At 45.2% G+C, this 21,786-nt stretch overlaps 4 protein-coding genes across 4 annotated transcripts; 3 read left to right on the top strand and 1 right to left on the bottom strand.

The window, feature by feature from the left end:
- The first annotated feature begins 493 nt into the window (after positions 1–493).
- On the top strand, positions 494–1,468 carry LOC124659405. The gene has a single exon (XM_047197286.1). The coding sequence runs from the start codon at positions 496–498 to the stop codon at positions 1,222–1,224; it is 729 nt and encodes a 242-aa protein (XP_047053242.1). The 5' UTR covers positions 494–495; the 3' UTR covers positions 1,225–1,468.
- A 649-nt stretch (positions 1,469–2,117) lies between these two features.
- On the bottom strand, positions 2,118–8,430 carry LOC124663929 (trichohyalin-like). The gene is made up of 5 exons (XM_047201560.1): positions 7,275–8,430; positions 5,081–6,086; positions 3,472–4,603; positions 3,291–3,380; positions 2,118–2,609 (listed from the first exon to the last, which is right to left on the bottom strand). The coding sequence occupies exons 1-5, from the start codon at positions 7,999–8,001 to the stop codon at positions 2,118–2,120; spliced, it is 3,447 nt and encodes a 1,148-aa protein (XP_047057516.1). The 5' UTR covers positions 8,002–8,430.
- Positions 8,431–11,315: 2,885 nt separating this feature from the next.
- LOC124667770 (vesicle transport protein SFT2B-like) lies at positions 11,316–14,676 on the top strand. The gene is made up of 6 exons (XM_047205021.1): positions 11,316–11,429; positions 11,524–11,577; positions 12,283–12,356; positions 12,577–12,694; positions 12,820–12,878; positions 14,486–14,676. Exons 1-6 carry the CDS (start codon positions 11,316–11,318, stop codon positions 14,562–14,564), a joined length of 498 nt encoding a protein of 165 aa, XP_047060977.1. The 3' UTR covers positions 14,565–14,676.
- Positions 14,677–15,192: 516 nt separating this feature from the next.
- Positions 15,193–18,324, top strand: LOC124668335 (probable F-box protein At3g61730). Its single transcript, XM_047205495.1, has 8 exons — positions 15,193–15,503; positions 16,728–16,960; positions 17,057–17,101; positions 17,210–17,377; positions 17,489–17,536; positions 17,634–17,804; positions 17,913–18,020; positions 18,130–18,324. The coding sequence occupies exons 1-8, from the start codon at positions 15,193–15,195 to the stop codon at positions 18,210–18,212; spliced, it is 1,167 nt and encodes a 388-aa protein (XP_047061451.1). The 3' UTR covers positions 18,213–18,324.
- Positions 18,325–21,786: the final 3,462 nt, after the last annotated feature.

The raw sequence follows: 21,786 nt of genomic DNA, 5'->3' as shown, positions 1-21,786 counted from the left end.
TCCAAATCCTCTTCTCGCAGACCTAGTTTGTTCATCATCTCTTCCAGTTCATCTTTCTCAGATCTCCCTTTTGGAGGCGCGCTTGGCGAAGCTTTCCTTTGATCTGTGTCCATGGCACCAACGCTACGAGGAGAAAACCCTAGAACTCTAGCTCAACCCGCCGCGCAAGAACCAAGGTCGGGAAACTATACCAGGATCGCCCCTTAGTCAGCCCGAGCTCAAACCGCGGAGGAGGAGAGGAGATGAGGGGGAGAAAAGGCTCAACGCCGGCAGTCACCGCGAGAGACACGAGAAAGAAAACCCTAGCGCGAGGGAACGAAAAATCCTTTGAAAGTTCCTCCTCTTGCAATAATAGTTTACCTGAAGCTCAAGAAAGAAAAACCCCTTGACTCACCAGGCCCATACGAAGCGGCAAATCGTTTTCTTCCCCACCGAGTCCGCAAACCCCACCACCACCAGGCCGCCACCGATCGCATCGCACTCGCACTCGCACCCATGGACGACGTGGTCACCGACGCGCCGCCGCCGTCCCGCTTCTCCCCGGACGACCTCGACAACTTCGCCGCTCCGCCGCCGCAGCCCACCCCCATCCTCGTCGTCTCCCCCAACCCTAGCCCCCCCTCCCCGCGCCTCCTAATCGTCCTCATCTCCCCCACCTCCCTCGCCCTGCTCCCCTCCCCGCCGCCTCCGCTCCACGCCTCCCTCCTCCTCCCCGACCTGCCCCTGCAGCAGTCCAACCACGCGCCCATCCGCGTCTACCTCCACCCGTCCTCCGGCGCGCTCCTCGCCGCCGTCCACGCCGCCGTCCCCGCCCACCGCGCGCGCGCCGCCGCCAGGAGCCTCATCTCCGCGCTCCAGCCGGAGGAGGTCCTGGTGCTAGACGCGGTCCGGAGCGGGGCCTACAGGGGCAGGCTCGCCGCGGACGAGACGGTGGAGGGGAAGCTGGAGACCAGCGCGGCCCGTCGGCTGGGAGGCGTCGGCGCGGCCAAGGGCGTCGCGGCGCTGGCCCCTCCGGGGAGCGTGATAGACGGGCTCGGCGCGGCCCTGATGGCGGAGTGCCAGATCCGGGGGAAGGCCGCGAGCATGGTGGTGACTTGGCCGGCGGCCGCGAGGCCCTCCGACTTCGGGGTCATGCGGAGCGTGGCGGCGCAGCTCGGCGTCGATCCGGTGAAGGCCGCGGCGAGGGTCTCCGGCCGGAGCGAGCTGGGCGCGCTATATACTTAAGAAGATGTTATCCCTTCTTACTTCTCTGTGCTCATGGTTCGTCAGTTGTGTTGTTTGAGTTATGTAATCTGAGATGGGAAGTTGGAGAAAATTCCTATATGTATCAGGGATTCAGTATGCAGCACAAATGATTTCGTGTTTCTGGCAATCAGCTAAACAACTATGGACACGCGAGCTACAATTTACTACTCTGTTCTGTGTCATCACTACATTTGATTGTGTTGTTGCCGTGCTTGCTTGCGTTTGCTGCCCTGTCTTCAGAAATTAAGCTGGTGAAGTGGAGCACTCATCTGGCCATTTGGTCGACGATCATGTGTTGGAACAGAGGGAGTACCACTTAGTTTCAAAAAAAAAAAAAAAGTACCACTTGAGCTATCAGGAAGGACTGAAACTCAGTAACACTACACCCATTGGAAATATTGATTAATCAAAAATCCAATCTTAGGTTCTAATTTGATTTGTAGTTCACGCAGACAGGCGTATGGATTAGAGGATTACGCAGCTTCCACCAAATATACACGGATGAAAGGGATCCATGCTTGAAAACAGAAAAGACCCAAGTCCTTTCGAACATTCGTCCCTATAAAAACCATACTGATTTTACCTTTTCATTTCGCAAGAAAAGCAACAGTAAACCTAAGTGATCAGTAGTTGTGGTTCCAGGTTGAAAATTTCTAAAAGAAAATAATGAAATGAAAGAAGATAACTTTTATTGCTTGCACTTGAGCCACACACACACCGCGGCAGAACAAGGGGGCACACTGGAGAACCCTGCCATTCTCCAAACAGAAACAAAACATGATGGGAAAATAGGAAAAAAAGGAAACGCACGATGGATACCAGCCAAAGGAAATGGGATACTAATTGGAGCAATAAATGGAATCGATTGTTTTTTAAGTACTCCCAGGAGAGCAAGGTATCCGTTTTAAATTAACACCCTCGCGCAACTGAGAACCAGAGGGAAATGTAGTGTCAGAAATGACACCAGAAACCTGTTCTTTCGGAACGTCGGGAATGCTGCCCACCTGAGGGGGCTGCGCCTCGCCGTTGCCCAGAACTTGCAGCTCCTCGGCGTCAGAAGAATGCCCCTCACTATGGTTGATGCCGAGGCTTTTGTCCCCAAGGTCTGAGCCCACCTTGTCTTCTCCTGTGTCGGTGCAATCTTTTGCCGGCCCAGCATCAAGATGAGGCTGGTCGTTATTGTGTACTTCATCGCACATATCAGTACACGGCAATGACTGATACTCAGCTACAGTAACATTGCTTTCCTCCACCATGTTCACAGAAGCCTGATTGATCGTCTTGTCACTTTCTTGTTGTGACGATGATGCAAGAGTTTTCGACTTCCAAGACCCAGTGCTTGAACTATAAAGCGCCATGGCATTCTGTAGAAATTAAAACCAATATTAAGAAGGTTGTGATATAATAATTAAGAAGGTTCTGACATGATAATTAAGTCCTAGATATTTCTTTACGCTACTGAACAATTATTTGAGCTAGAGTAACATTATACTGTACTGCGTTGATACAAATTTTAACATGTTTGGCTCAAAAGTAAATAAGGATGATCATGAGTTCTGATACAGGACAGCAATTTCAAGCCAGACAGGTCAACCTGTAAAAAGCTAGTTAAAGTTTGAAGGCTCTAGGTGGTCTGGGGGCTCTAGGTGATCTAGGTTGGGGATTAAACATGCAACAAAAGCATTACGGCTTCCCAATGTCATGCATAGATGGTACGTGTTCAATGCGAGCTAGGAAAACAAAAGCCAACTTTTGGGAACAGCCAGCCCCCATAGTTCAAAGCATTGGTAGCTCTTTATGAACTTTGGCTAAGCTTTATTTAATAAAAAGCTTGTATATCTTTCAAAAATAACATTAGAAGTCGTATAGCCTATGCAGAATTATGTTTTTTTCTCGGGAGCTTATCACATGAAGAAAAATGCCCTAATTGAGAAACCTGAATAACATGGTAACCATCCAATGTGACAAATATTGAACTAGCCATTCATGCGCTGTCGGAGCGCTATCATGAATGCTTCTTAAAGTTGGTTCTTCCAAAGATGTACCTCAAATACAGAAGTAGCTTTCCCAGAAAACATGGATTTTACCATGTATTTGGTACCTTCTGCTTGATATCCATGCTCGTTTTTATTATTCTGTATAAGGGAACAGAAAGGTTAAAATGGTTAATGTTAATAAATGAAACGTTTTCAACCAGCAACCTATACATATAAATATTCCATCTACCTTCAAGGACCGATGCATGCTAAATTTAGACGATTCAGCCAGTTCAAACTCTCCCACCATTGTAATACATTTTTTGTACAACTCTGGTGAAGCAAGGCTTGTAGAAATGTCAATGCTCTTAAAATAGGTAGAGCAAAACCGAGAATCCACTTCTACATTAGAAGGTCCAGGAGTTCTCTCAGATTTATATTTTGGAGCATGTGCATCAGCCTTTGCAGCATTGCTCTCATCAACTGGTTTGACTTCAGAGTTCTCACTTTGATTTTGAGCTGGGAACTGAATTAGTGAAGGCTTGTCAGAAGTATGAGATGGAAGTGGCACCTCTGTCTCTGACTGCTGCTGTAAATCAGAATCTTTATTCTTGACCAAATCTCGTCCGCCATAGCTGTCAGAGTATTCTTCAACGACACTTCTGTTTGCATTCCAAACTGGCAATCCAGAGAGATATGGTTCTTCTGCGGAATTGTGCCATGGAAATGGTTGTGCAAATTGAGAAAAACTTTCAGGATGTCCATGCAGAGGATAATGAACCCCAGCATGATTCATATCCATAGGTGGTCGCATCCAAGGGAATTGGTGGATAGCTGGATGAAAACCAGGGACTGGAGGCCCATGCTGGAAAGGACCAAAACCATTAGGTACTGATGAAGGCCATGAAGAGGGATTATTCCAAGTGTTACCGTGCCCTCTTGCAGTATCAATAGTACCACTTCTTCTAGAGCGGCTGCTTGATCGGCGTTCCCTAACCTGGCTCCTAGTATCATCATCAAAGGATCTTTGAGTGTCCATTTCAGACCTATCAGGTGCCACATGGAGATGCCCTGGTGATGCACTTTGATAGTTCTCGGTCGCTCGGCCATTCAATAATAACTCATGATGTCTAGTATTACTGCTCAGATTGTTCCGGATAGGAACTTGCCGATCACTCATTGATGGTGGTCTGTCATTAAAATGAATTGGTCGGCCATCAGATCTCAAAATTCTACCATCTTTTGAGAGGTGAGAGGATTCTTTGCTATTTGCATCAGTTATATTGAGACCATCAACTGATTGAAAGTCAGATGTCCGTCTCTGTCTTCCCAGAGCAGCACCGTACTCCCTGGGTGAGGATTCTTCTTGTTTTGGGAAATGCCTGAAATAAATAATAATTTGTTAAAATTTCAGATGGTTGCAGCATGCAGTTCGTAACTTTCAACGACTTATAGTTTGACCAAAAGAAAACCTTTTAACATACAGAGGATAAACTTAGAAAATAAGTAGCAAAATCACATGCAGAAACAGATGATAAGAAGTGCCCACGATTACTAGAACTACTTCTATGTTTTCACTCTTAACAATTACTAGCTCTGTTAGAATCAGGGCATCGAATACACATAAAAAGGAGAAAATTGTACTCAAGTAATCTCTCTTCCTAATACTTGTAAGGAAAAAGAACATAACGAACAAGACAAAATAGGAGTCAATCAACTTCACCCACAAATTTACTATACACTAATTTAAACATAATCAAATCCAAAGGCACAAAGATACAACATGCCTTTCCCATTTAAAAAGTTGAAGTGCAATGTACTGCAGAGAAGAATGTAGTCAGCAGTGGAAAAAAAATTACCTGCTTTGCTCCTTCACATGATATGTACTGGATCTAGAAGGGCTCTTCCTCTCAAAATCCCTCTTCCGAGAATCAACCTTCTCATATTCCCGTCTACGGTCTTCACTAGATAGAAATGAGCCTACATCAGACCTGTGTTTTGTAGTAGCATCTCCATGATATTCTTTTGCATTCCTCGGCTCCAGATCACCATTTTCTTCATAAGACCGTTTCTTCACTTTGCTATCATCTCTATACTTGGTGCTCCTGTGATCAGCAGCAGATGCATTCTCTTCATTGTCATTAAGTCTATTTTTATTATACCGGCTATCTGAGTAATTAAGTTCGTCCTTGTGGTGCTTTTCCAAAGATCTGTCTCTAGTGTTATCCTTTGAGGACCGCACTCCCCGTGATCCACCATCTTGATTCCTACTATTTCTATAAATATCATCTCGATGTTTCTCTCTAGAGCTATTGTCAGATCTTTCATTCCTAGGCTTCTCTTCATCTCTAGGCTTCTCTTTGTATCTTTCATCCTTATGTCTGCCCTCCTCTTTAGATCTTTCCTCTTTGTATTTTACATCCTTATGTCTATCTTCATGTCTAGACCTTTCCTCTCTGTACCTTTCATCTCTACTATGTCTTTCCTCTTCTTTATACCTTTCATCTCTACTATGTCTTTCCTCTTCTTTATACCTATCATCTCTACTATGTCTTTCCTCTTCTTTATACCTATCATCTTTGTATTTGTTATTCTTATACCTATCCTGAACTTTGGACCTATCATCCTTATATTTCTCTTCTCTAGGTTTGTCCACACCTCTAGGCATGTCATCTTTGAATTTTTCATCTGTGTGCTGTTGCTCGTAATATCCATCAACCTTGGTACAAACATCCCTAGGCCTGGTTTGCCTTTCCCTGCTGCCACCATGTGACTCATCTTTCCCAACAGACAGATCCTTCGTTTTCCTGTGCCTCCCATTCTTTTCTAGTTCTCCATCGTGCAACTCATCTTCACGTTGACGATCTGCTAATTTAATGAAAACAATATGTTATTAATAAAAATTAAAACATAAATGCTTCAGAGATATAAAAATGATTAGAAGGTCCAACTCACAACAAACACACACCAATACTCTCTTTTTGATTAATGAGATATTTTTTACACTCTTAAGTTTATGACCGCAATACCACTTGTTTTATTGCGTGGGCAAACTAAATAAACATGGCGGCTGTGTTCTTATGAGAAGGCGTCAACAACAGAATATAAACAAACAGATCAATGCAGTGATGTACAAGGCTCGAGAACAGTTAAGAAAGATATAATTGGCAGAGAGCTTGTTCTGAAAACCGGCAATGCTGAATAGTAGATAACAAATAAGACAACATAACTCATTTGAAACCACATACATTCTACTACTGCATAGGAACAAGTCACAAATAAATGATTTCACATTCAATCCATCCTGACAACATAATGAATGGTTCATGTCCAAATTATAATAGACACACAATAGGACAATGAACATATTTGAAATTTCAAGAATTAGGAATGATGTTCAGGAGGCCCTAGCATCCCCCACCCATTCATTTCAGATGCACACAGCATTTACCCACATCTGCACCTGCAGAGGATGCACTTCTATGTGGTCGTGTATAGTCACACACTTCTATGTATTATACATGACTACACGAGCACCTAAAAGCTATCTACAAATTCAGTCATGTCAACTGCACTCTATGTCCATCAAAAGTTCCAAACAGTGGCATGGATGGAACAAATGAACACGTACACTTATATGTTCTTCATTCATAATGCTTAGGTTGAGCAGGTTCGTTTTTCTATGGGATGTGCTCTGCAATACAGGTATGTTTCATCATACAGTGAGATTAAGTCAGGCAACACATGTGGTGATATTAAGCCAAATGTCATGATAAGAGGTTATAATGTTCTCTGCGGTAAGTATAATCAAGGGAAGAAACTCAAGTAAAAAAACCTTCAACTCAACATAATATAGTATATCAGTTTCTAGTTTAGTGACTTAAGAATTAAGTAGTTCCTCCTTCTATTGTTACCAATGTCATCAACAAGAACTATGCAATTGACAGGTGTTCATGTTCCATACTCCCTATAATGCTTCGCTGAGTATAGAAAGTGATACTTGATAGTAAAAATCCACCAACAAGTACGAAGGGGAGGGTGAAAAATACCTACCATCAGTTCCATTACACTTACTCCTCGATTTATCGCTATCCAAATCTCGTGTTTTCACCTCTTTGTTTCTTGGTATATCTTTGAACGATGCATCGTGCCTGCCCTCATCCCCCTTATCATGGTCCCTACTCCTATCCTTCACCATCTTATACTGCTGAGCAATATCATCTTCCTTGAGCACCATCACTTGCTTGCTTTCTTTTGACTTCTCTGCCTCCCGCTCAACCCCCCTCTCCTTGACCCGGCGATGCTCGCCGGCACCATCTTCCTCCAACAATGCCCCTTTACTCGACTTCCTTCTGCTAACCTCGTCGGACCTATCAGAATTCCTTGCAGACTTCCCCTTGACATCACCATCCGAACTCCTCGACTTCTTCGAGTCACGGTGATTAACCCTCTCATCCTCCCGCCTTTCCTCCCTGGTGTCATCCTCTTGCTCCCCTCTGCTCTTCCTCCTCTTCCTCTCATCCTCCCCGCCGCCACTCCGCCTTTCCTCCCTGGTGTCAGCCTCTTGCTCCCCTCTGCTCTTCCTCTTCTTCCGCCCCTCCGCCGACGAGCCAGACGCCTCGCCCGCATTGGGAAGCTTCGCAGACGCCGCCGAGGACAGCCGCTTCTCGTGCTCCCTGGCGGACCCCTTCTCCCGCGGGCGCGGGTCCTCGTCGGAGTCCGACCTGTCCCGCTCCTCCCGGCCGTGCTTCCGGGACCTGCGACGCGTGCTCCTCGGCATCGTGGCTTCCAATCTGACCAGAACCGCGCCAATTCGAAACCCTGGTCTCCCCTAAATCTCCAGCAGAGCCCTCCACAGGAGCGGAGCGAAACCTTGGCCGGACCGGACACAAATCCACCAGAACAGCTCGTCTCGCCCCAGGAACCGCCCGGAACACTCCAAGAAGCAACGGAAGCAAGAAAAACTTGGCAGGAAGCAGCAGCAGCGATTCCGGCGGGGCTCGCGGCGGCGGGGGTCGGCTTTGACGAGGGGCAGCCGCGAACTACAGTAGGATTCGGATGGTGGGAGACCTTGCAGGAATCGAATCGAATGGGATCGAGTAGGAGCAGCGGCCGGGTAGGCGAGGAAGGGGATTGGGAATTGGAGGCGGGGGGAGAGAGAAGAGACGCGATCGCGGATTTTCGGGGGGATTTTATCTATTTTTTTCCACACCAGATTTTGTTTCCGGTACGGCGTTGCTTGCGTGTGTGGGCTAAAGCGTGACGGAAATACCATCGTGCGGTTGCATCGGCTGGGCGTGGGTGGCGGTTAATATGAGCCTTGTTTCGGGGTAACACGGTAATTTGTGGTTCAACTTCTATGGCAGCTTTTTTCACTTTTGTTTTTATTGTTTCTTATTATAAACGTGAGATTTATTGATCATATCACATAATCAAAATGTTTAATGTGATCACATATTATCTCACGGATAAAATTCGAAACAACCCCGCGCCACACTGTGGAAACAAAAGAACTCGCTAAGCTTAGCCAAACTATGAGCCCAACATTTAAACCTCAATTTACATGATGAAAAGAACATGAAATAAAGGACTTCACGGTATTCTTAGATATCATGGATCACATGACCGGTCACCATGGAAAATACGGAAAATACTTTACACAGTAGAGTTCGAAACGCTAAGTTATTCAATCAACAATTTAGATCATGCCGGACCTTAGGTCTAAGTATTTAGATAACTTGGGATGACAACTTGTCCGTAGCATCTCAAAGTGGGTCTGTATGACTCAATAAACATATTCATCAAAGTAAACACCGTCTAATTGGCATCAACATGCCTATAACTTCCGAAACTGAGTCATCAGTCTACTCGGACACTAGTCAAGGATGTGCGTCCCCATAACCTTATTGACTAGGGAATATTTCATAGTAAATCACGTATTTGACGATACATATCATTGATGATGCTCAAGGAAAACATGTATACTACTGAATATCCTTTGAAAATATTACCATAATATGATTGACTTTAGAAGTCCTACTTTGGGGAGGAGGCTCAAAAAGATAAGGTGAGATTCCCGTGATATTTTAGGATCTTTCATGGTAACCCAAGGTCTCCCACATGGATTAGTCCTCGTCCCCAAGAAAGAGAACATTTATTCAGGCTCTTTACTTATGTTTCTAACCCACGATAGCCTTCAAGTTTGAAGTGTTTATAATCATGTATGTTGGTTTTACATAGTTTCCTTAGGATCATGTAGTTATGCGCAAAGAGCCAAAAAAATTGAAGAAAAGAAGAAAATGTGTAAATAAAAATATCCACTCTCTCTAGGTTAACATCTCGACCCTTCAATGGTGTGCCCCATGGCCTTATTCTCTCTTTCTCTCTCACTCTTAGACTCTGAACTCATAAAGCCACCCAGGCATGGGGGACCCGTAGAGTAGGCGGAGGCATGTCGCCCTTATCACTTTTATCAGAGTTTGGCTGCATTCCCCATACTCTCGCTCTTTCTAACATATCTTCAAGAGGACACACCACTTTGTTGTAGCCATGTGAGCCATTGTCGTGGAAGGCTCATATGTTTTCGTAAGACCTACTGCGGTTTGAGTCCTTGTTGATACCCTTTTTCCACATGGGATTGTTCTTGGCAGAATTATCTTATGCTTCAACTAACATAAACATGTCCATTCTTCTCGTGTGCATCTTAAAGAAGGACACATTTTATACTTCTAGAGAAATAAAAAACAAAGTTTATCAATTGTTCATGACGGACTCCAAGTCAAGAATTTTTAGAAGTTCCAAGGACTTGTATCATTAAAGATGCCAAGGTTGATATAATACATCATTGACTTTATCTCTTGAAGAAATGGATGGTGGTGATTGTAACAAGGGTCCAACTGCTGACTCAACACAAACAGTGAAGAGGCCAATGTGTAGGAATCAATTGAAGAAGACGATGAAGAATAGACGTGAGGTTGGACCTCATAAGGAGGGGTTGACTGGTTTTCAGTGGCTTGGGAGAAAGAAGCTCAAATACGAGAGTTGGAGGAGACATTGCATAAACACAATGTGTCATTTACCGGAGCACAAATTGATGTGGGAGCAAGAACAAAAGTTATTGTTATCCAATGCTAATACTTTAGAGCCATATATGATGACACTTGTCTTCACGACGAGGGAGTGAATCGTGAGTACAAATATAACTTCACTCATTCGTGGCTTTAGAGGTGAGGTTGGCAAGTTCCAACTTCGCAAACAAGTTCAGTGATGGTTGTAGCTCCAACTTTGGAGATGAGGTTTGCGATAGATATAACAATGGTGTTGATTGGTAGTCGACCTGTGGGGGTGGCTTGGGGATTATTACATTTATGTTGAACGATACATGTTTGTGATGTTTGAGTATCATTTCCTACTAGCTTCATTCGGCATTGTGAATTTAGATGTGGTCGAATCTATGCATTGGAATTGTGGTGATGAAATTTAGATACACATAAAGCATATTTTAAAACGTTTGAGATTTTTTTTAGAAATTGTTGCTAAAATTTGACACTGCTTTTAAGGACGTGTGTGTGACTGCCCTTAAAAACAATATGGGTCTATTTTAAGGAACCTAAGCTATATGAAGACCTTTTTGTTATTTCTATGTAACCTAAAATACAAGGCAATTTTCCTTGGGATTTTACATATTCGTAGTATACATGATTGACTACGTCTAGAGTTTCTTTTAGAGGTTTATAAAACGTTGTTTCTGAATTTTGAAAAAGGACAACCTCCATGTAGCTCCAAATGAAGTTTCCGCCTGTTTTAAGGTATAGTGCTGGAGATACTTTTAGAAATACTTTTTGTATGTGCGGGTTTTTTTAGGACATGCTAGATATGCATACTAGTGGTTGGTGTGATCTGCCCGAAATGTTCAAGCCAGGAGTCCCCACCACGACCTTCAGTTTCTGCATCACCGTAGAAACATTTTCTAAGCCGTCAGATCTCTCAGCAGCCAAAACGGACGGTCAGGGTGTCACGTGAGCAGCCCTGTCCTCCCCAACTCGATTGCAATCGATCCCCAAAAGTGAAACAGCGAAACCGATCGAAGCAATAATGGACGCCCTCACCCGCCTCCACCGCTCGCTCGCCGGCGGCGACGACGAAGAGGGGCAAGAGGACGACCTTCTCGGTGACACCGAAGACCTCTGCTCCCTGTCCCCTCTCCAGGTCAGACATGCCCCTCCCCAGAACCCTCGAACGCATCAGCTCTTTCTTGGTCCGCGTCGATCTGACAGGTTTCTGGTTGTTTTGCCTTGTTCAGCGGCTCTACTACTTTGCGGCGTGCCTGGCTACTGGACTCGTCCTCATGATGCTGGTACGTGGCTGTAATTTCCGTACAGTTCTTGCTGTAGTTGCTAGTTGACTGCAGGTGAATAATTAGCCATGTTGGCCAGCCTGACGATATTTTGAGCAATTGGAATATTGGATCATATACTTTAAATGAGGGATTATTAAGAACCATCGTTAAGAGTTATGCTTACAATGTTATTTTCAGCAATGCCTGATGCTATTCGTTCCAAATATCAGATATGTCATTTGACATTTAGGCTTAGAAAAACTAAACCTGAAGTACTGGGTCATATTTATCTCACGAATAAATACCCATTTCAGCATTCAGAACTTTAGGTTACCCAACACAGTGATTTCGCAGTAAGAGCATACAGCACATTTATTCTGTCGGTGTTGGAGACCTGATGTTTTGCCTTCTCTTAGTTGCAGTTAAGGTTTTAAATGGCAGCCTTATCTGTTTTTTTTTCCTGGTTTGGTCTCGGAGAACCTAACCGAGACAACTGTTAATCGACCTAATTCCATTAGAGTGAAGAAATGACTTTAGGTTTTGTTGATTTATTGCGCGATGATTTTGTTGAAAAAGATCGTGCTATCATTAGGCTTTGAACTTTTATTACAACTTGATGGCAATTCTGAACTATTTTACAGAAGTTAATTGTAGTAAATCAAACATGCTTGGCTGTAAATTCTTCATGCAGTGCACTGCTTACTTTTAAATTTTCTTGTGCAGTCACTTATTGTTTTCGCCAGACCTATCAAATTCGCCATCATGTTCACATTTGGAAACATAATGGCAGTTGGCAGGTGAGTACCAAGATTTTCACTCATGTTTTTTTTATGTTTAGATTTCTACTCTTCGATAAATATGTGTTTCTATTTATACAAGCGTAGCCAAACTGTCAAGTGTGAATCATATACTCCTATCAAATGCCAAGTTGATATATTTGTTCAGATCTTGCATTAGCTCTTCTTACTTTCTTTGTTGGATATTTGCAAGATGTTGATTTCAGCCTTTGTTTGGCAGCACAGTCTTTGTAATGGGGGTGAATAAACAGCTGAGGATGATGTTTGACCCAGTTCGCGTTTATGCTACAGCTATTTATGGTGGATGTGTTGTTTTTGCTCTAATTTTTGCTCTTTTGGTTAGTAATCTCTATCTCTCTTTGTTCATTTATGGCCTTATTCCTGTTAGTAAATTACATTGTTGAATGGAGAACTGCCCAAGCCTGGTGGATAACCATGCATTGTGATTGTGGTTTGTGTGCAGCTTCATGACAAGTTGCTAACATTGATTGCAATCATCTGTGAGATCTGCGCCCTCTTTTGGTAAGTGGGCTTTCCTGCAATTAGTCCGAAGTTACTTACTGACTTGTTAATCATTAAACTATCACTTTAAAATACAGATACCACAAAGCCGCAATTACCTTAATTAAGTTCAGGTATGCAATTAAACAGGGAAATAAACGACTATACATACTTGCTTATATTGCATATAGAAAAAGTAAATGGAACTTGTATTATGTACTTATTACTGTGCTAAGTGAGGCAATGTCTAGAATGTTACTCTGCTGCATGCACTAGGATAATCCCAACACCTGCCAATATTTGTTCATTTACTTTTCTGTGTTTTTTAAATTGTACGAATATTAAATGAACCCAGTTAATTATCTGCAGCCATTGGATCCTTGAGTGCTATCATGTACTGAATGTGTTCATAGAGGACCATTAGCAAACTGACAACTGAGATTAGCTTATACCATCAAGATAATAGAGAATTGTTACACCCCCTTGCCTTTTATATGAATCGATTTCAGGTTTTCCTGAGTGTTGCTTGTTTTAAGTATCCATTTGCGAAATTATTTAAGTCATTGTATATGTGTAGCACGGTCATTTTCCAGCCATGTCAAACTGTCGAAGCAATACCTGAAATACTAAATAGAGCACCACCTCTAACTTGGTGGGAGTGCAGATACACCAGTGGATAATATGCAATCCACCCTGTCCTTTGATGCACTCCATTATACAGGGGGCTTAACTTTTATGTCTTTTTGATATACAACTTATACAAGTACATAACTGTAAAGTGTACATGCCTAAAAAAGCTGTCAAGTAGTTGATGCTAGATTAGTAGCCGGTAACCATGAGTGGTCATAGCATCATCCCAGTCGAAACGGTTCCACAGGGAACATGTCGCTGAAACGGTGCAGCTTCGTCAGTCTAAAGTGGCATGTGGAAAGCTGGAGTAAGCAATGGCCGACTATTAGTTCCTTTTTAGGCTTTGGAAACTCCTGTGCACAATAGGTTCAGGCAGCAGGTAAGAGTTTGCAGGCAATAGCCAAAATCTGGCAATGAGAGTAAGAACTAGTAACAATTAATGGTGCAAGGATCCTGAAGCACACATAGAAGTAAAGTTACAAGCTAAACTTGCCTGTATGATAGCGTGGCGTTTTCCTTGCTGGCGCTGCCCTGGGGCCATGGGAGGTGCAGAGCATGATGGAGGAGATGGACGCTGTTAGGAACTGTTTCTTCTTGCAATCAAGGTTCAGCAGCAGGGCGTACAGTAGGACATTGTATCTCAGTTTGTAGCGAAGAGAAATAGGACGCAATGCTATATTTGAACATAGAACTTAATTGGGGACTATGCAAACTTGGATATTCACTTTAAACATTCAGTGCCAGAATTTAATCCTTTTTTTTTTCCTTAGAGGTCTCCAAAATTTCAAATAGTGTATATAGCATGTGGTGAAACTAGATGCAGGTTATTTGAACACTGTAATATCTCCAATCCAGGAAACACTGTGCTGATTGCACTATCTCAGTTTTCTGCTCTTTCCCCTTTCAGTCAACAGACAGCATTACCTAGTAGTTTAGAAAAAGAAGAAGACAGAATTATCTGACCATGCTAAAATGCTCCCCTTCCTTTTCGACCTCAGGTACAGCTTGAGCTACATCCCCTTCGCTCGACGAATCGTTTCCGACCTGATGGTGAAGCTCTGCGACACTGAACTATGACCTTACACTGGACACTGGTCATTCTCAACATGCCTGGGCACCTGAAATCAGAGATCTGCTCATCTCCACCGCCCCTGCAGTGCAAGTCTGTCACCCATTTCCCTTTTGTTGACGAATGATGAATGTATCAATCTGTATAAATGCAATGCGAGACACTTCATTTGTGCAGCTCCTGAAACCTTGATTCCATTTTTTTCTTTATACCACAGATTATGTGTAAATTTGTTTCTGGAAAGGTTCTGTGTAAATTTGTTGTTGAAACCCAGCTAAACGGCATATCCATTTTGGCTTATTTGCTCTGGACGAGTTATTTCTGTGCACCCCAAAGTTCCAGTCATTTTTCTACAGTTATTAATCCTGCACTTTTTTATTCCTCTCTTGCAGAAGAAAATACCACAGACAGGTGTGCACAGCTTTCACGGCCACCCACTGGCATGTGGGACCACCAGAATGGAGGCCGCGGCAGCCCCACATGCCAGTGAGCCAGCGGTGACACGTGGACTCTGAAAGAATACCCAAACTACCCTTGCAGCTGTGCTTCAGTTCTTCCAACCATTTCAAATTTCGAAACCCGTGCCTACATATGCGCCCCTGCTTCGCCCGCACACGGCACCTCACCCAGTAGTACATGGGCAAGGCCATCTCTCTTCTCCGCCCACCACCACCGCCAGAGCAGCCGCCGAGGATGATGGAGCTGAGGAAGCGCCCGCGGCCGCGGCTGCTCGACCCGGACTTCGTGTCGTCGCCCCCGCCCACGCCGCCCAGGAAGCGGCCCGCGGCGGCGGCGGAGGACCCGGCGCCGAGCAAGAGGGCCAGGTGCGGGAGCAGCTACTACATCGGCAGCCCGGTCGTCGGGCTCCAGCCCACCAGGTGCTGCCGGCTGGCGGCGCCCCTGGCGCGCGCCTCCTTCATCCCTCGCTCTCGCGTCCCCTTCAACTGGTACGCGCTTCGGGTCTCCCTCGCTCTCGTGTGCCTCCGTTCCGTGGATTTGGAATTTTCCGTGCTGCTGCTGCTGGTGGTGGACTCGCTGGAGCCGCTGCGCTTCGGATCGAGTCGAGTTCGTAGTTTCGTTTGAATCCCCCTGCTGAAGGCGTGTATAGTTCGGGAACGTGGTGCGTCGGTGGGAGCGAACTGGTCTGAACATTTGTGTGGTGTTCGATGAATCGGCGCGAATCGCCTTGCAATTTCGCCTACTGAGTTGCGTGTCTGTGCCTTGTTCTGCGTATTTGAGTGGCTTGAGTTTTTCTGCCGTGAATCGGATCGAGTTCCTAGTTTGAATCCTCTGAACTCTGAAGGCGTGTGTAGCTCTGGAACGTGGTGGTCGGAGGAAGCGAACTGGTCTGAACATTTGTGCGATGTTTCATAAATCGGTGCGAATCGCCTTGCAATTTTCGCGTACTGAATCGCGTGTCTGTGTCTTGTTTTGCGTGTTGGAGTGGTTTGGATTTTTCTGCCGTGGATCGAGTTTGGTGTTTGAGTCGATCGCAACTGGACCAGTCTCCAGTTGGTGTGTGTTGTTTTGCGTCAATGGGGCTTGGTGTTGAAGCGATCGCAACTGGGCCAGTCTCCAGTTGGTGTTACTGTTTGAATCCTCTGCATGAGGTAGATTGAAGCCTGGTGATTATTTCGAATTTTGGTGCGCTGGATGTGACTCTCACTCCCTCGAAATTCTGGCTTAGCGTTTCAAGTTAGAAATGTAGAATCGCTGCCCATATCTGCATGTGTTTTGAAGTGATACGGGTTCGGCTCTGTTAGTGTTAGTGGGTTTGAAGCAACAGGAGTTTCGAGTTGGTCCCAGGTGTCCTGCATTGCTGTTTGTAACCTCAGTTTAGGTGGCTGGATTGGGTGAGCTGCTGTTACATTTTGTTTTGTATTCAAATTCTCTGGAGCGAAGTGTTTGTTAACCAATAGCTAATGCCTGCAATTTGCTTTGAATTACTTGTGATTCTGATGCTTCAGCGAGTTCAAACGTCTAGAGATTCTATATATTTGATATAGTTCTGGGATTCGGGTAGCATTCTGATTCAGGATTTCGGTGTTGTCTACCTGTTCTGCAATCTTGTGCAGCATTGTTTCTGATCGGCATTTGTATGCTTTAGCCTGAGCAGCGAATTCTGCTTTGAGGTTTGAAATCTGAAGACTATTATTCTGTTATTGGTGCAGGTATGAGCCGGACATGTGGACGGAGGTGGCCAAGTACCTGCATGGCGCCGACCTGGTGCACCTCGCCGCTACCTGCCACTGGTTCCGACACCTCCTCTTCGGCGAAGACTCGATCTGGTGCTACGCCTTCTTCCGTGACCTCTCCCTCCGCACCGACGATCGCAGGATCCTCAAGCTCCTCATTCCCCGCCCGTTCCACCGCTCCTGGCGCCTTCTCTACGTCAACGCCTTCAGTAAGCACCAAGCCTTCGGTGTTCTCCTCCCTTCCTCCACTGACACCATTCCCACTTACTGACACTTGTGCTCCTCTCTTCCCCTGTTCCTTGCAGACAACACCCACGCGTACTGCTTTCGCCAGCCCAAGAAGCACATCGGTAAGCACTGCACAACAATGTCCCAGAAGTTCTCGCCTAGCCTGTTTCTTGTGGCATTGCCGTTTACTCCTGCATCGACATGTATACCTGACGCTTGGTGTGGTGCAGAGTGGTTTCGCATTGGCGGATTCCTGATGGACACGTCGAGGATGCTGCTGACGGCGACGCTGGCGCTGCCACGAGGGATGCCGCCGGCTGATGAGAACCCGCGGTTCTCCATCAGTCTGACTGGGGCCTGCTTGCTCACCAACGTCCGACCTGGCATCTGGATCGCTGGTACGTGCACACATCGCGTGCCCCCCTTCTTGCCCATTCCTGGAGCTTACTGGTATTGCTGAACTGTTTTGGTCATGCCTCATTGTTCTTTGGTCTTCTTGGATGCTGCAGACATGCACATGGTGCGATGCCCTGTGTGCAACTTCAAAAAGTGCAAAGGTGATGCTAGCCTGGAGGTTGCTGTTGTTGTTCTTGGTCATGCCATTGTGGTGCTGGTTACTGAATTTAGTTAGGGTCCGAACAACTTGTGGTACAGGAACGATGCAGGTTCTGGAAGCCCGGCACTGCGAGCTGTACCTGGAGAAGAAGTTCAAGGATGGGACCTGGGAGTATGAGGACATTGGCAGTCACTTCAGCGATGGGCCGCTGGATAACGCCGGCGCTGCCATCTTCAACTGCGACCACATCCATACCCCACACATCGGCAGTTCGTTCCTGGACCATTTCAAAACCATTCCAGCACTTCGTTAATTCACCTGTACATGATTGCCTGATATGAGGATGACACTCACGCACTGTGACATCGTTTGTGCAGACATTCTCAATGCCAAGTCTTGGATCCGGGAACGCTCCAACCTGCTTCCCAGGGCACGCTTCACCCCCATCGCTGTCGCCATGAACAGCAACCTCAAACCCAACCATGGTATGTCTAGTTCTGACAAGAGCATCAGCTGATGCAAGGATTCATCTGGCTGGAGTCTAGTCTAGTTCTGACATGAATTTCTGCTATGCCATGTGGTCTCTCATGACAGGCTTGCTGTCCAAGTTCAAGACGATGCGGTACTCGAAGGACGGGGAGATCGTGTCTGTCAGGATCACACAGCAGCTCCTGTGATTCTGTGCTTGGTTTGTTTTATGGCTGGGTTCCTTTGATGCTGCATTGTGGAATGTGTTAATGCGTAGCTAGTTTGCTGTGATAATATTGGTGCTGACAGGGATAGTCACAGAGGGGGGGGGGGGGACACAAGTACAGTAGAGTAAGTAAATTGGCCTCTACACTACACTCCAGAAAATGAGAATAGGAAATTGCACAACTAGAGCAGGCTCTCTGTTGTTTGTTTTATCGAGCAATGTTTAATGTAAGAATTGCTGAATCTTTGGATCATATATATATAGAATTATGTGGATTCTTCCAGCTTAACGTTGTGCGTACTGGGCTTACCCTGCTTGCTTGCTTGGTTAACTGCTTCTATATCTATCTTGTTCATCATAGACTGTTGCATACCATTAGAGTTTTTCAGGCATCGGTAATACCAGCACTGGTGATGAACTTCTAGTTCTTTCTAGTTTTTGCATGCACTATTAGATCAAGCATGGCACAAATCGAAGAAAATCTGAAAAGGAAAACTCTGCTGCCTATGTATTTTGTCCACTTGCTGTTCTTTTTCATGGAAAATGTAGCACGTAGCACAGCCCATATATGTGATTCCTTGTGATTTCTATTCTGCATAATAGTGTGAAGCTGATGTGCTAAGTGGAACATCTATAGATGTCATTGCTTGGTTAGCTTTTAGTTGCAGGATGCAGTAAATAGAGCTACTGTATCTGACATGCAAGATGAAGTCAGCACTGGCTGTTGCTGCTGTCAATCCTCTGGCTTCCTATTCTACCTTAGAGACCACTACTTTTGCTGGCAAAATTCAGTTCCCATTAGACATAGATGTCTCTTTTGCAGAGATCACTCCTTGCATGGAGTTGCTTTGATACACGACCATGCAATGCAGAACACACTGTCAACACCACAGCCACTCCCTAGAACACACTGTCAACACCACAGCTACTCCCTAGAACACACAGTCTCTATCCGGCAACCTGAAAGGAGGTGCAGAGCGTCTACTGGTTAAAACCACACAACAGAATTGTCATACTGCACCATTCGTGCACAGTGGTCGGTGGAGCTTTAAGCGTGTGGTTGTGTTCAGCTGAGCTTCAAGTTCTGGAATCGCAGCTGCAGGCTACCGTCTCCATCTGGGCCGTGAGCGGGCTTACCAGTTCTGAGATTGCAGCTGCAGATTACTGTCTCACCAACTCAGCTTCCTTTCTCCTCTTTGCCAATGGCCAAGGATGTTACTCAGGAGCCTTAAAGCCTGAAAGGCTGCACGCATTTCCGGTTACTGCTCACCTCGTGGTTAGGCAAATTCGCAATAGCACCCACCTCTGTCTGCATACGCCTGGAGCTTAGCATGCGCAGCCGGCCTTAGCAGAGCAGTTGCGATCAACTTGTTCCGCGACTGGCTATTATAGCCTAATCCAATCCGGGGTCTGCTCCTTTGGACTAGTTGGGATCCTGCATGGAATGCAATGGATGGCCTGCTCCAAGCACAAGTACAAAACAATTATCCTGGTCATGATAAAATGTAGTGTATTTTTTCCTCTGCCTTTGCAGCTTGTGGTCTTGATAAAATAATTATCCTACTCCTTTATTCTCCTGCTTTCCCGTAGAAACGTAGTCATCCACGGACCGTCTGCTCATGTCACTGCACAGAAAGTTCCATGCAGCCCCCCACTTTGGTGAAGTGCTTTGCTATATACAGGTTCAGGAAAAATAAAATTAGATTCTTATCTCACAATGGCGATGAATTCTTCAAAGATCATGACAAGCTACAGATTGCTACTAACTACTTTGCAGACATTTTCTCTGAAAACAGAACGTGGTCACCAAATATTATTTTGACCACCCTATATGAAGATCAATCAGAACAGCCAGAGTCTCTTACATCTCAGTTCACTTGGGAGGAAATTGAGAAGGCTATACAAAAAGCACCATCAAACAGAAGCCCAGGGCCGGATGGTTTCACCAATGAATTCTACAAATTTTATTTGCAAGATCTCAAGCAGGATCTCATGGCACTATTTAGAGCTTGGTTTGATCAAAGTGTGGACTTATCGGGTGTAAATGTGGCCTATATTGCGCTGCTACCTAAAACTGAAGACCCCCAACAGATCAAGGATTACAGACCAATTTCTCTGCAGCACTCTATACCAAAATTGATTGCAAAGGTAATGGCAAACAGGTTGCAACCGAAAATCAACACACTAGTTGACTCCATGCAGTCGGGCTTTATCAAAGATCGTTCGATAGTGGAGAATTTTGCGGCTGCAATTGAAATGATTCAGTCAGGTAACAAGCTGAAGAAACCAATTATTGCTCTTAAGCTGGATTTTCAGAAGGCCTTCGACTCTATACATTGGGAGGCGATTTTGCATACTATGACACTTAGAGGCTTCCCACCCAAATGGATTGCCTGGGTAAAACAGCTACTCACTACTTCTCAAGCGCAAATGGTAATCAACGGCCAATGTGGCCGCAAATTTAAAATTCAGAGAGGTGTCAGACAAGGCGACCCCTTATCTCCGTACATTTTCATTATTGTCGCCGATATTATGCAGCAGATGTTTAGAAGAGCTTATGAATCGGGGTTACTGACGCACCCAATTCAGCAGGGATCGCCTTTCCCTGCCCTTCAGTATGCTGACGACACGCTGCTTATTATCCACGGTTCAGTTCAGCAAGCCCTTATAGCGAAACAGATTCTCCACGCTTTTTCTGAGTTTACGGGATTACGAGATAAACTTTCAGAAAAGCACGTTCGTCCCAATGCACATGTCGGAGCTTCAGGCAACGCAAGCTGCCTCAATATTGGGTTGTACCGCTGCTGCTCTGCCTTGCACATACCTGGGACTACCACTGTCAGCTAACAGAATATCAAAACAGCTTCGCAACCGGTCATTAATAAAATTCAGAGGCGTCTACCAGGTTGGATGCCCAGACTCATGTCATATGGGGGCAGAATTCAAATGATAAATTCAGTACTATCTGCAATTCCTAATTTCTTCATGGCTTGCATTGAATGGGATCAAGGAAGTATCGACGCTGTGGACAGACTAAGGCGTGCTTTCCTTTGGAAGAACAAAGATAAGATTCTGGGTGGTCACTGCCTTGTAGCCTGGGACATTGTTACAATGCCAAAAATGCAAGGTGGACTTGGTATCAGGGACCTACGGATACATAACAAGGCTGTTATGGCAACTTTCACGGCCAAGCTTCTATCTAATGGAACTGGGCCATGTTTTTCTTGGATGGCAAATTGGCACCTCCAGGACACCATCCCTATCTCCCCCTCGCGTCACGAGTCACACATTTGGAAATCGATCAGAAATCTAATTCCAACAGTACAGAGCCGCAACTTTCTGCAAACAAAATCCAGCCGACAGAACGTCTTTTTGGAAAGACAATTGGACCGCCATGGGAAGACTATATTTTTGCTGGCCCGTTCTATACTCCTTTGCTGTTGACAAGGATTGCACAGTTGCCTCCCAATTGTTAGGCAATCAGTGGAACATCGCACTTCATCGACCTTTATCCTTCACTGCCGAGGCTCAATTACAAGGTCTTATGGATATGATCA

Source organism: Lolium rigidum, chromosome 6 (assembly GCF_022539505.1).
Source record: "Lolium rigidum isolate FL_2022 chromosome 6, APGP_CSIRO_Lrig_0.1, whole genome shotgun sequence".
Taxonomy (NCBI): Eukaryota; Viridiplantae; Streptophyta; class Magnoliopsida; order Poales; family Poaceae; genus Lolium; species Lolium rigidum.
The sequence above is the reverse complement of the archived record's forward strand: the minus strand, read 5'-3'. Positions and strand labels throughout refer to the sequence as shown.

What these genes read in the sequence shown, in the direction of transcription:
- LOC124659405 (XM_047197286.1), top strand. Translation starts at nt 496, where the DNA reads ATGGACGACGTGGTCACCGACGCGCCGCCGCCGTCCCGCTTCTCCCCG.
- LOC124667770 (XM_047205021.1), top strand. Translation starts at nt 11,316, where the DNA reads ATGGACGCCCTCACCCGCCTCCACCGCTCGCTCGCCGGCGGCGACGAC. An exon ending in GACTCGTCCTCATGATGCTG is followed by an intron (nt 11,578 to 12,282) that starts GTACGTGGCTGT and finishes TTTCTTGTGCAG; the next exon opens with TCACTTATTGTTTTCGCCAG. An exon ending in CTCTAATTTTTGCTCTTTTG is followed by an intron (nt 12,695 to 12,819) that starts GTTAGTAATCTC and finishes GTTTGTGTGCAG; the next exon opens with CTTCATGACAAGTTGCTAAC.
- LOC124663929 (XM_047201560.1), bottom strand. Translation starts at nt 8,001, where the DNA reads ATGCCGAGGAGCACGCGTCGCAGGTCCCGGAAGCACGGCCGGGAGGAG. An exon ending in TAAGTGTAATGGAACTGATG is followed by an intron (nt 6,087 to 7,274) that starts GTAGGTATTTTT and finishes TTAAATTAGCAG; the next exon opens with ATCGTCAACGTGAAGATGAG. An exon ending in GCATGCATCGGTCCTTGAAG is followed by an intron (nt 3,381 to 3,471) that starts GTAGATGGAATA and finishes TCCCTTATACAG; the next exon opens with AATAATAAAAACGAGCATGG.
- LOC124668335 (XM_047205495.1), top strand. Translation starts at nt 15,193, where the DNA reads ATGGGCAAGGCCATCTCTCTTCTCCGCCCACCACCACCGCCAGAGCAG. An exon ending in CAACTTCAAAAAGTGCAAAG is followed by an intron (nt 17,537 to 17,633) that starts GTGATGCTAGCC and finishes CTTGTGGTACAG; the next exon opens with GAACGATGCAGGTTCTGGAA. An exon ending in CCATACCCCACACATCGGCA is followed by an intron (nt 17,805 to 17,912) that starts GTTCGTTCCTGG and finishes TCGTTTGTGCAG; the next exon opens with ACATTCTCAATGCCAAGTCT.